Source organism: Notothenia coriiceps, unplaced genomic scaffold, assembly GCF_000735185.1.
Source record: "Notothenia coriiceps isolate Sejong01 unplaced genomic scaffold, NC01 NC01_scaffold00004795, whole genome shotgun sequence".
In the NCBI taxonomy this organism is placed as follows: Eukaryota; Metazoa; Chordata; class Actinopteri; order Perciformes; family Nototheniidae; genus Notothenia; species Notothenia coriiceps.
This window is the reverse complement of record NW_011337496.1, coordinates 137778-150277: the sequence shown is the minus strand read 5'-3', so window position 1 is coordinate 150277 and position 12500 is coordinate 137778. Positions and strand designations below refer to the sequence as shown.

At 41.2% G+C, this 12500-nt stretch overlaps 1 protein-coding gene across 1 annotated transcript in view; it reads left to right on the top strand.

Annotated features, from left to right (window-relative positions):
- LOC104942579 (catenin alpha-2) overlaps positions 1 to 12500 on the top strand; it is an 85126-nt gene that overhangs the window by 61691 nt on the left and 10935 nt on the right. Inside the window, exons 7-9 of the mRNA XM_010767825.1 lie at positions 2280 to 2393; positions 7793 to 7974; positions 10561 to 10666. Coding sequence (XP_010766127.1) covers positions 2280 to 2393; positions 7793 to 7974; positions 10561 to 10666 — 402 coding nt within the window. The remainder of the gene's footprint in view (positions 1 to 2279; positions 2394 to 7792; positions 7975 to 10560; positions 10667 to 12500) is intronic.

Here is a 12500-nt window from a genome sequence, read left to right as displayed (position 1 = left end):
ATACAGTCTGAAAGGCTGGTTTTAATAAATAACATTAATTGTATCCTCTGCTCATCCGGGTCCCCATTGAACTGAAGGACCAGTCTCTGCAGCTGGTTCACATATGGTCATACTTCCCTGGACGTTATGATCCAGCTAGCTAAGCTTGAAAACATTTTAATTTACTCATGTTAAATGTATATTTTACTGTTGGGAATACTAAGAAGGAAATGCATCACAATTACCAGCCATCGCTAGTTTACAGTACATTTATTTCATTATTACCAAAGACTATGGTCCACTAGCATTTGAGCTGTTTAGTAGTCCTGCTCTAGTGCCAGTCTAAAATGAGTTATGTGTAAATCGCTTATGATATCTCTGATACAATAATCCATCATAGAGAGGCTACATTCTCGCTGCCTGTAAATAGGGGAACTCTCAGTCCTCTTCACAAGAATAACCCTGACAGCTCTGTAAACACTGGAATTTTTTAAATGTCAGCATCATGTAGGAATGATGAGTTTACACATGTTCACGTTTTGATCTCATATTCTCAGCAGCATGTAACGCATCCACCATGTGTTACCATGGTGATGTATCCCAGTTAAGAGTGAGCCGGCTTCATGAGATCAACATGCCTGTGCTGAGGTTAGCTGGCTTACCCACTAATCTTAATTATGGAGACAGCGTTATAAAAAAGGTTATTCATGATTTACTTTCTTAATTTGAGCCGAAGTCTAAGTTTATTACATTCCATTTTTCCCAAAATTGCTAATGCTCCCAATGGTTTTCCCAGTTATTTAGCATGGTGGAGTAATTATGTTTGTTTTCTTTATTACATGACACCTCCAGAGAAATCAATGGACTGTTATTACTGTACTTTAAAAGAATTACAATTGCCACACAGCACTGTAAATCATACTAAAAGACACAAAATAAGATTACTGTGCAAGGTAAAACTGTGCAAATATGTACTGATAAAAGCAATATATCTGACATTCTTGATCTTTAAAAAAGATTCCTGCTACGAGTTTGCTTTAAAAATGGTTTCTTTGCAGTCGTGGATCTTGAAAGCAATAACACCAGACTTGACAGACCATCCGTAAAATATTGTGTAATGCTTGAGTCGTAGCTTCACAAACCAATTTAAATTGTGTCAAGGTTGTTAGTAATGAATCAAGCAATTTATTAGCTGATATTTCGTGGCAGCTGACATAAGCCAGGTAGCACAATAAAGAAAAGAGTACCTTAAGTTACTAATATGACTTTCATCATTCAAATGTCCCCTACAACTAACACAGGGTGGTTTTTATACCCTCTAGCATCACACATGCAAGGACACACGCACACAAACACCCACTACTCACAATCAGCACATACTTCATAGACTTTCCAGGTGCCCTATCCAAACACTTCACATCAGCACTGGGTAAATATGACGTCTCAATTTTCATTAATATATCGTATCTCCCACATCAGATTCTTCTTTCCTTCTATCCTGCCAGGGCCTCTTGGGTATTTATGTTTCTTTTGTTTTTGCTCTCTTTAAATCAGCCAAGCTTAGGCTTTGTGCAGTCGTGAAATCAAGAACACGTCAAACAATGGGTGATTCTTGGCAGCCAGGCATGGCGCGGATGTTGCATAAAGTAGCTTCCATGATGGGTAGAAATTACCCATTGGCGGTGATGTCCATTGGCAGCATCTCTCTCTCCAGTGTCTCTTTAGTGTCAAAAATAAAGTTACCCTCCTTTATCTCACTCACTTTGGTTCCATACATACGTTAATGTGTAGGGAACCAAAGACACTTACCCAGGTTTTGTTCTAATGTGTCCAGATATTTACCTCTAAATGTAAAGGTTTAAGTATGTGTTCCTGTTAGCTGCAATCTAAAAGGGAATCATTGTTGCTATCCATACCTCTACTTTTCAACAATTAAATTAGTGCTGTACATTTGAAATTCCTATAATTCCACATTTCTGAATTTTTTTAAATGTCGGTCATTTCTTTATTTAATGATTAAAAGACGTGAAGATTATTTCAATGGTTTATTATGTGGCATCTCTCTTTGCCATATGCTGACTTTGGTTTGATCTAAAACTCTCAATGTCGTAATGTTTATTGAACGACAAAACAGACAAAAATGTTGCCTTTTACTCTAGTCTATATTCTTATACAATGGGACATGGAGTCAAATCTGCTCTTTTCAACTATCAGTTTAAGAGTTGTATGTTTGTTCTTTTCTTTTTCCAAGTTCTCCCTCTCTGACTGTTTGCCCGTCTTTGTCTTTGTGTTTCTCACAGACACCAGAGGAGCTTGAAGATGACTCTGACTTTGAACAGGAGGACTATGATACTCGCAGCAGGACTAGTGTCCAGACTGAAGATGACCAGCTCATTGCCGGACAGAGTGCTCGGGTGAGTCGATGTTCATCTCCCCACTATTCGGACAACTACCTGAGTGCGCATCAGTTATGGAACTTAACATGTAAAATAAGATAAAGCCAACATGCATTGGTTTAGGTAAAGACTGGGCAACAAGCCTACATTCATTGTATACTGTAAGTCTCTATAGTGCAATAGAGTCAGTCGTAGGGTGCGAGTTGAACTGCTTCCCACCTTAACACCCCTGTTCCCTGACCATACTGGAATCGATTCTTCCAACTAGTTCCGCTTAAATAGCATTATAGTCAATTTTCTGTAAGTAATCCTAACAAGCAGGATTATTTTAAATAAGCAGTGTTCGGGGGCGTCAGGTGTAAAATTGCAATCATAAACAACAAAGTAATTACCAAATTCCCTTTAGATGCCAGAAAAAAACAAACACAAAAAGCACTGTAGTGCTGTGCCAAGGCTTCAGTCGCGATCACCAGAGCCTGGGCTTTGTGGCACATTAGCAATTTGGGCCCAGCTTAAAGAACATTAAGAGGGTATCAGTAATCGTTCTCCTCCAGCAAAACAGAGGCTCTATTGGTGTGTAGCATGTTGAATAGATTGTGGATGGCAGGAGTATGACTTGGCCCAATGCCTCTCCCCATGACGCAAGCCTGTATTATACTGCCTGAATCTCTACACATTCTGCACACACAGGGGGGTAATGCGAAAAGAAGGGAGAAATACATATAACCGAAATAGCGGCTTGTTGTGTTTGGGCAAATGCTAATAATGCTAATGCCAGCAAATACAATGGCGGCTCCACAAAACTTTTCAGAGTTTTACGGGCCGTGGTTTGCAATTTGCCCAGCCAATCAGAAATTGGAACTTTTTTCTCCCCAGGAAAGTACCTGCTCTCTAGCAGGGACTGAAAAGGGGGGAAAAGTTCTCATGAACTAAATTATCTTTTTGGTGTGAACACAAAATCCCAGGAACTATCGGAACTAAAAGGGAAAAGTATGGGGAAAAGTACTCCAGTGTGAAAGCGCCTAATGCCTGTTGATAGTACTTAAGACAAAAAAAATACCAATTCAGATGCTAAGGAACTGCAAACATGCTGCCTTTCATAATTAAGGCTAGCTGACAATACTGTACATTAAAGTAACACAATACAAAGTTTGCACAACATTGGTCAATGTGTACACAAATATCAATAATGGCATAATGAGTCATGCTTAATCATACCAAATGACAAAATCAAGACCTTTTTTTTATTACATCTGACTCTTACAGAAAAAGTTAAAATTACCTTTTTCTGATGTTTTTATTCGGCAGTTGAAAGATAAATTGGTACATTTTAAGGAAAGACTATCACTGGATAAAATATGTTGAATATATATTTCGCAAATAATCAGCATGTTACACATTATAATGTTTAACATCAAATAAACATTATAATACTCTAATAGATATCAGAATGCTAAATGGTGCCATGTACACATTATTTGATTAAGCAGTTCTCATTGATACACAATAGTCTGTGTTTGGCTTTCTTTGATTGCTCAATTCAGCTTTTAAACTAAGAGCCATCTTATAAAAGTTTGTCAAATCCAAAACCCATCCATGAACAAAAAGAACAGATCCATCCTTTGGGAGTACAATAGCTACTCCAGGAGAGCTGTGGGGTTCCTGGGTGTGAAGTGCTTTGACTCGGTTTTATGTATACTCCCACCACGGCTCCCGCTGCGTAAAGTTGCAGGGCCATCTGAGCTTAGATGCACCAGCACTGCCACACAAGGGAGCTTCACAGCACCAAACTGTTTTTTCGGGCGCCCAGCTGTGCTTTGAGTGGGCAGCTCCTCTTGGTAACAGTTTGTTGTAGAGAAGTCACAGCATGTCCGTTTGTCACAACTAGTCCCTGTAATACGTGTTATAAGGTGGATTAAAGGGTGATTGAATTTAATTATTGTTCATGCAATCTTAATATGGAGGCTATGCGCTTAAGCTCGCATCAGATAAAATGCTTGAAAATGTATTGCATCGTGTTATCAAACGTGATATACACATATAGTAGGCATTATCGTGTACAACACTCTTTACATCTGGCATACTGACGAAGCATCTCACACAGCTAATTGATATTGCCTGTTTTTCCACTTATAGACACTGCTATGCCCTCAGAGACTAAACATTTACACACGCAGAAGGCAAGCACATCCATAAAAGATGTGTTTGCAGTGAACCACTGGTGATCTGCCCAGTCGGCATCAGCCTGTCGTGTCAGGATAAAGCTTGCTGTCCTCTCACGGTCATGCCAAGTGCACACTGGTGCTCTGTGTTTCTATTCAAACAGACAAGAGCAAGTGTAATCCATTTTCTCCATAGAAGCTGACATGAGCACACTGAGGTTTACAGTCATGATCCCTCCAGGCCCCTGCAATGAACGGGTATCACACACAGGACACAGGCGTAACATCTCTCCTTCTCACTTTCTCGATCTCACTGTCTCACTCTTGCTCACTGTAGAAAGAAATCAAATCAAGTCCAGGGCAATCCCTGGAGCCTTTGTTCCCCGAGCTGCCTCGTGTGGTGCTCTGCTTGTCACTTCCGTTATACCTATGCTAACTTATTTGAGCAAACATGCATAATGAGAAGGCAGAAAAACACACAGGGGAGGGAGGCCTGTACATAGTGTCTCTTTCTATTAGAAAACGCAGACGCATAGTCTACTCCGATAACACACCACGGATAATGCACACACATACACTCAACATTTCTTAACACAGTGATTGGATAACGCTGTTGATAGGTCATCCATAAAATTGAACTCCGAGTGTCTGGGCAGTTTATTTCAAATGAAACAAATTAAAGTCATTTCAAGACGCCGTGCGCGGTGAAGAAACCCGGAAAGCGCTCTAATCCCCGAAGACGTAGCCGAGGCGCAGAGTGTATTGGCAGAGCATTCCCTCGGCCGGATTTGCCACTATGTTAAGCTCCCAAGGCCCGCTCCTTGTTGTTATCAGTAAAGTAGGGGAAGGGATTTGGGGATAAGTGAATTCTAGAGAGCAGGGGAAGAGGAATGGGGGGGGGGGGGCTTCACCAAGTGCCTTCCTGCTCCCCTGACGTCGCAATTGGCTCATGTTTACCCCTGTGCTGCAGCTTTCCTTTGTGTTCACAACCCCTCTCTCCCTTTTTTCCCTCTCTCTCTCTCTCTCTCTCTCTCCCCGACCTCCTTTCATCCCCAATTTAAAAAAAGGAATTTCCAATCCAAGTTGTAGAGTTTCAAGATACTTTTAAGTTCCTTTTAGCTGTTCAATAAAGCAGTTATTCTTAGTTTAAAAGAGTATAGACGTAGGGAAAACATTTTGATTGCATTTACAGATATAGCCAGAATGCCTCGGTTTCCCGATTTACTTTCCTCATCTGTCTCCTAACAATGACACATAGCAAAACCATAACTGTACTTCGTTTCAACTCCGTACCCACTGTTTTGACACCAGGGGCATGCAGGTCGATGTAATTATAGAAATAAGTGAATAATTGATGCCTCAACAGTTGGGTGCAGCAATGAAGTGAGCAGTAAAGGTATGCTTAAGACCGTCCTCGAGTTTCGGGTCATAACGATGTGCCCGGAGGCACGGTGCACTCACCTGTCATGATTGATTCGGCATTACTGTACAGCTCTGCCTACATCATGTGTTTGGCCACATTGAACATGAGCAGGTAATAAGCAAACCATACCCAAGAGAGCTACTGGCTACCCAGAGCCCAAACCAAATGTATATCAAAAAATATATATTAGTATACATTAGTGTTATTTAGGACAAGCACGAGGGCTTTAAATGTATGTTTTCCTTATAAAACCCCATTAGTGCTAATTAACCCAAGCCAAATAAAGTAGGGATCATCAGTAATTTAAATTAGGGAAGAGTGTTGCCTTGTAGATGAGTAGACTTAAAGTAGTTGTTTGTTATAGATTTAATAAATAGTGTTTCCAGGAGCAGCAGAGCTACTGCTGTGTGGTACCCATCATTCATAGTCACACCTGCACAGTGAATAGTTTGCCCCATTGGAATCAGTGGCCTGTTTTAAATTGTTTATTCCTCATTGTGCAGTCTAAATACATATTAACTTTGTATTTGTTTTAAATGTGAGCAGTGTTTCCCCCCCACACGCGCTTAAATGGGATTTGCTGCATCGCTGTTGTTTGTGTGTCTTGGCACCAGCAGCAGAGGAAATCTACACTGGGCTTGAGGGGGCTGGGTTTGCTTGTTTGTTTACGCCGTTTGGGTTCTTTAAAGCTAAACCGCCATCAAAGCGTTGCGCCCCTCGTTCACAAAGTGATCAGAAGGCCAAAGCTCATGGACACAGCTGTTGGCCTCAACTTGTGCCTCCATGCTTCTCTATTTCTTTCTGTTATTTCAATTATATTTCATTGCGGGCCCCCTCCTGTTTCAGCTTATTTTCTTTTAGAACAATTTCAGAAGGACAAGTCATCTATATTTTTTGTTTTCAATTTCCTCCTGACACATATAGCAGGGGACATGAGTTAAGTGACGCACTTTCTCACTGAGCTCACCCTGCACCCCCACACCAGCTTTGCTGTGAGAGAAAGGGATGATGGAAGAGGGGAAAGGGGGACAAGGGCGATTATTTCATTGAGAGAATAGCAATTCTTGGAGGACAGTCAATAATAGATGAGGTTAAAAAACAATGGCGACTTTTCTTTTTTTACTGTATTCGTTTTCTCTCTCTGCCTCTCGAGTCAATAGAATCGACCTAATGGAAACCAGGTTTCTCTTCCTTCCATCTCACCTCCCTGACATAATGTTGAACAAATGCATTATTCAGTCTCTGGTCTAAGAAGCAAGGTAATTATACATTTATCTCCCAAATAATACTTGGTCCTCATTGTGCCTGTGACCTTGCCTCAAGATTTATGCCATTTTGGACCTGCCCCCAAAGGCCAATGAGGGAAAAATGAAGGCAAAAATGGATTTGCGCTTTATGGATATAAGATGTCAAGGGGTTTGAAAAGGTCCAATCATTAAACGTAAAGTTTAGAACTTTATTTTTTGAGTGTTATAAAGGGGCAGGGATAGTCTGACTCCAGACTTAGTGTTCAAGTTTTGTAGGGCGGATTAAAAAGTAGGCCGAAATGAAAAAATAGAACAAATGGTGCTACAGCTCTCTTTTTTATATTCCTTGCTTTATTCTTTTTCTCCTTAACTAATCCCCGTTCTTATTCGCCCCTTTCCTAATTTCCCTATCATTCCTTCCACCCCAACCTTATCCCCCCCCCCCTCTACCTAAATTCTTCTCCTCTGGCATTTCCCTTATTATGAGCAATTCTTCCAATTTATTCTGCTCAAATTTGCTCCCTATCAACCCTTTCCTCCTAGTCTAATGCTTTTATTTATGCCACGCTCCTCCGTTGCCTGCAGGCTATCATGGCACAGCTTCCCCAGGAGGAGAAGGCTAAGATTGCTGAGCAGGTGGAGAGCTTCCGACAGGAGAAGTGCAAGCTAGATGCAGAAGTGGCCAAGTGGGATGACAACGGCAATGACATCATTGTGCTGGCCAAGCAGATGTGTATGATCATGATGGAGATGACAGACTTCACCAGGTAAATATCACACTTAAAGGCAGTTAAAGCAACCTGTGAACACAATAGTGATGCATTATCAAAATGTAAGTACATACGGATCATTTGTTAGATAGATACGTTTCTTTAACATACAGCAAATACAAAAACTCTAGAAGGCTTTGCTATGTTTACTAGCTAGTCGCTATCTTTGTTCTCCTGCAGTTTGGTGCTGGCTAGGGACAGACTATGGCTAGGTAGTGTATCATTACATAGCGGGCAGTTGTTTGCAGTGTATCACTGCAAACAACTGCCTGTTATGTCTTAAAGGGGACCTATGTCTTTTATACAGTGAACGGTGTGCCAGGGAACTCACAAAGTGTCATAAAACAAAACCCTGTCTATTTTCCTCCGTACCCAAATCACTAAAAACGGGGGTACAACGGAGCTGATCCAGATTTGCGTCCGATATGACGTAATATCGGAGATGTGGGCTGGCTTTACAACCACGGAAACAATACCCGACTGTTTTGGACGTAATATGGTCTTGGTTTACATTAGCAAGCATTCCTAACACTCAGAGCTAACCTATACTGGAGAGAGTATGGCCCATTTCCAATCCACCCCCTACACACTACCCCTCCGTTTCGCGTGGAGGGTCTGCCACATTAAGTGCTGTGGAGGGGGAGTGGGTTATCCAGCCCTCAAACAGCGAGTCTGCATCGGTGCTGACTTCACCTGAGGCCCCACGCAAAGTTATATGATGAGGCCCTCTTATTCGCGAGCGTCGTCGTCGTCGACGGGGGGGGGGGTTGCTAGTGGAGCCTCGCTGCGGCTCAGTTGAGGCTCCCTCCGCAAGGTGAGGCCCCAGGGTTAGCGTGATCGGCCTGTAGGGAGGGGACGGCCCTGACTGGACTCAACGCTGTTTGTGTCATGTCAGGAAACACGCTGTTTACAAACAGTTCCTGCAAACATTCATTGATAAATTGTGAAGTTAACAACCTCATGATAACCTCATATGTTTTTAACTTAGGATCATACCTGTGTGTTTAGTCTAGAAAAAGGTAAATGTGTGCATTTCATTATAAAGTTGTGTATATTTACAGACTGTTGCAAAAACCAAGAAGCTTTTAAACATCAGGTTTAAAACTGAAAGAGCTTTACAAAAACACAATTAAAGAGTTTTATTTTAGTTATTAATTTTTATTTTTTGTCAAAGAGATGCTGATTTGAAACCGTTGTTACATACAGTTACGGCATTTCCTGTTTCTGCCGGAGAGAGGGGAGTTTGTCCCAAAGCTTGCCGCTGTATTTACTCCCTCCATCTGACAGGAGGAAGCCTTGTTGAGCTGCGAGAGTCACTCCACGGAGTTCACTCCGTCAGGGAGTGGGAGTGGGTAGGGTGTGGTTTGGAATTGGGCCTAAGTGTAAAAAAGCAGGATATAAAAAGGAACTTACCTTGTGGTAAACCCGCAAGAAAATAAGCATTTGAGCTCCATATTGTTTCAGAAATAATCCTTGATGTGGTTTGGAACATGATATGTGTTTAATCACGGGATCATTTAGCTGTATCTCGTAGACTTCTGGGCAGGCACAGGCTCCCCCTCCTCTTTTTTTTCAAGCTGAGGAAGGAGGTCATTTCTCAGGTGATAAATCTCTGGAGGATCATCATTATGAAAGAAACCCCTTTATGGTGTAAATGAAACAATTGGAGCAGTGAGTAAATACAGTGCCAGCAAGTGGGATTGCTAAGGAACTATCTTGCCTTTGCAACGCAGAGCCGCACACTGATTTGTGAAAGGCAAAGTGACCCATTCAACCTTTATTTTGCTCAGATTACAAAGCAATGCTTTGATTCAAAGATATACTGTAATAGATAATCTATTTGCATTTAGAATCTTGTTACTAAAAGCCAGCAGCTTTCCTCTCAATCGCCCCCATCTGCGCCTCAACATATCAGTGAAATCCCTAATGCCAAAGTGATAGTTATCTGCCATGTGTATGGATTTCTGAGCCACTCCACAATTACAGTATATGGCATCGAACTAACCATAAGAGGTGAAAAAAACGATAATCCGAGCCATTAGTAATTACTCATGAGTGATTATGGCTGTGGTTCTGTGACTGCACCATCATTACTTGGCATTGACCCCGGTTACTCAGATTGGGGTGAACAAACTGAGTCTTAGCACTGAATAGAAATCCGACATTACACAAACGCAAACACAATCATTTAGCCACAATGACTTTGACATGCTGGCAGATCAAGAAATAACAACACAGAACAAATACTCAGTTGTTAGCCATTATTTCCATTTATTGTTTTATTTCCTTGTTCTGAAAATGTTCCTGTTTTTGTTGTTAAAAAAACATGTTTCTTTGTGATTCAAATGGCATCTCTAGGGACAAAGGCACACTGTATTTGTTATATCCAATGTCTAGGAAATTGCGTACTGTTGGTTTATTGCAATGTCATATATTTCTAATGGCTGCCGCAGCAAATTAGTTGCTCCTGTATGAGCTCAGGGGTGAACTGGGTCTTTAAAAGGAATCTCTGCATGTCCTCTGCCTCTGTAACTCCGGCCACATTTCCTTTTTAATACTTTATCCCTCCTTGAATTTTCCCAGAGGCAAAGGCCCCCTGAAGAACTCCTCAGATGTGATCAACGCGGCTAAGAAAATTGCAGAGGCTGGTTCTAGGATGGACAAATTGGCCCGTGCCGTTGCCGATCAGGTAGCTTTGCAACTGTGTCTGTTACTGTCATTGTTATCATCATTATTCTTCCTACCAGTGTGAAACTTTCTCTGAATGTGTCATAGTAGCTGGCGGCAAAGCACATTTTGAGTTGGAGTAAGTGGGCATGGCCATTGGAAATCTTTAATCTGGGCATTGACAAGCCCAGCTGGAGCGGTGGGCTGTGTTGCCACGTGACGTCGTCTCCCAACGGGGCCACCACTGAGAGAGCAAGACAGCAGAACCAAGTTGTGTCGCTAATATAATTAGCTCCCAACCGAGGTGTTGCATTCATTATCAGATGAGTACTTCTCTAAAACAGTGTGTGTGTGTGTGTGTGTGTGTGTGTGTGTGTGAATACAGCAAATGAAGTGGGAGTAATTTCAGAATGCAGCACTCCAGGTAATGCATAATGTTCTTCTTCATTTTGTCTGTCTCTAATAAGCAGTGAAAATATGCTTAGGCACAAGACTCACTGATTTATCAAGGCAACGTTTTGTCATTGTAATTGCAACTGCTGTTGGCTAGAAAACTCTTGAAATAATTTGTGTTGGTTTCAGTATCACACGCTGGGCCTTTTTCCAGAGCTGCGTAGCTGAAGAAATGTTGGAGCTCACATCAGACTCAGAATCAAAGTCTCTCTTTTTCCTGAAACTCACAAGAGGCCTGCCTGCACACACGGTCACCAACAGAGCTGCCACATCTCAAACGAGTTGCTATGCTTTATATTTCATTTTGTGGTTTAAGAAATTCAGGAAATGTATCTTATAAGGATATGAAAATGTTAATGACTAGAAATCACCCGATTAATCATGATCACTGCACATTCCAAAGTTATGTTAAACCTACATTTATTATTTTTTTTGTTTTATGGCTTCCTTGGGGTTGTTGAAAAACGCTGTTAACACAACATTGACCAACATTGGTGTATAACACCACCTTACAGTACTATATGAAGTTGATATAACAACTGTTAAATCAAACAGTGGCTTATCTACACATTCAGCATACTCATAGCAATGTAAACACAATATTCCCTCGCTTTCAGCTGTGTTTGGCCGCTTGCTCGACCTGAGAAAAGAGAAAAAGATGCTTGCTTTGAGTGATTGTTGTTTGGTGCTTGGCAGGTAGAATAAAGTTGGTTTATGGTTTTAAGTTTATAATTGTTTTTCTGCCTGTTGAACCTGAAAACAATGTTGATGAGAAATGTGAGACTGAATGAAAACATGAAAGTGGCGAGCCATAAAACCAAAACTGATAATAATAAAAGCACCAAAATGCTCCATAGAGCTTAAGTAAACTGCAGAGTAGGGTTCATCATTGTACTTTTATATTTAGCCTTTATTTATACAGGTCAAATCTCATTGAGACACAGGAGGTCTGTACTACTGTATGAAGCCGGATTTTCGCTTAGCGAGGTAACTTCAGGGTAAACTCTGGGTTTCCGGTCCTACGACGCTGGTTCACTTCTTACCGGGTAAAATAATACTTCTGCATACAGTATGTGACACTTTGAGTGTTGCACGGCCAGATACGGCTCAAGAATCTGACACAGATAAGGAAATATATGATACATTATGATGTGATATGAATGATAATGGGACACATCGACGTCTGCACTCGTCTGGACTGTACGTGATGTTACTTTGACCCGGTTACTTATGTTAACTTGTGGCAGATATTTAAGTAAGCGTTCTTAACGCTAATGTTATAATAGTCAGATTGCTTTGAAGATGGGAGGTGATATTCTATTAATTTTCACGTTCACACAGTCAGTTGATTTTTGCCGGCCGTCTTTCCTGCAACGGCAGTTTTTCTGTATTTCCTTTATCCG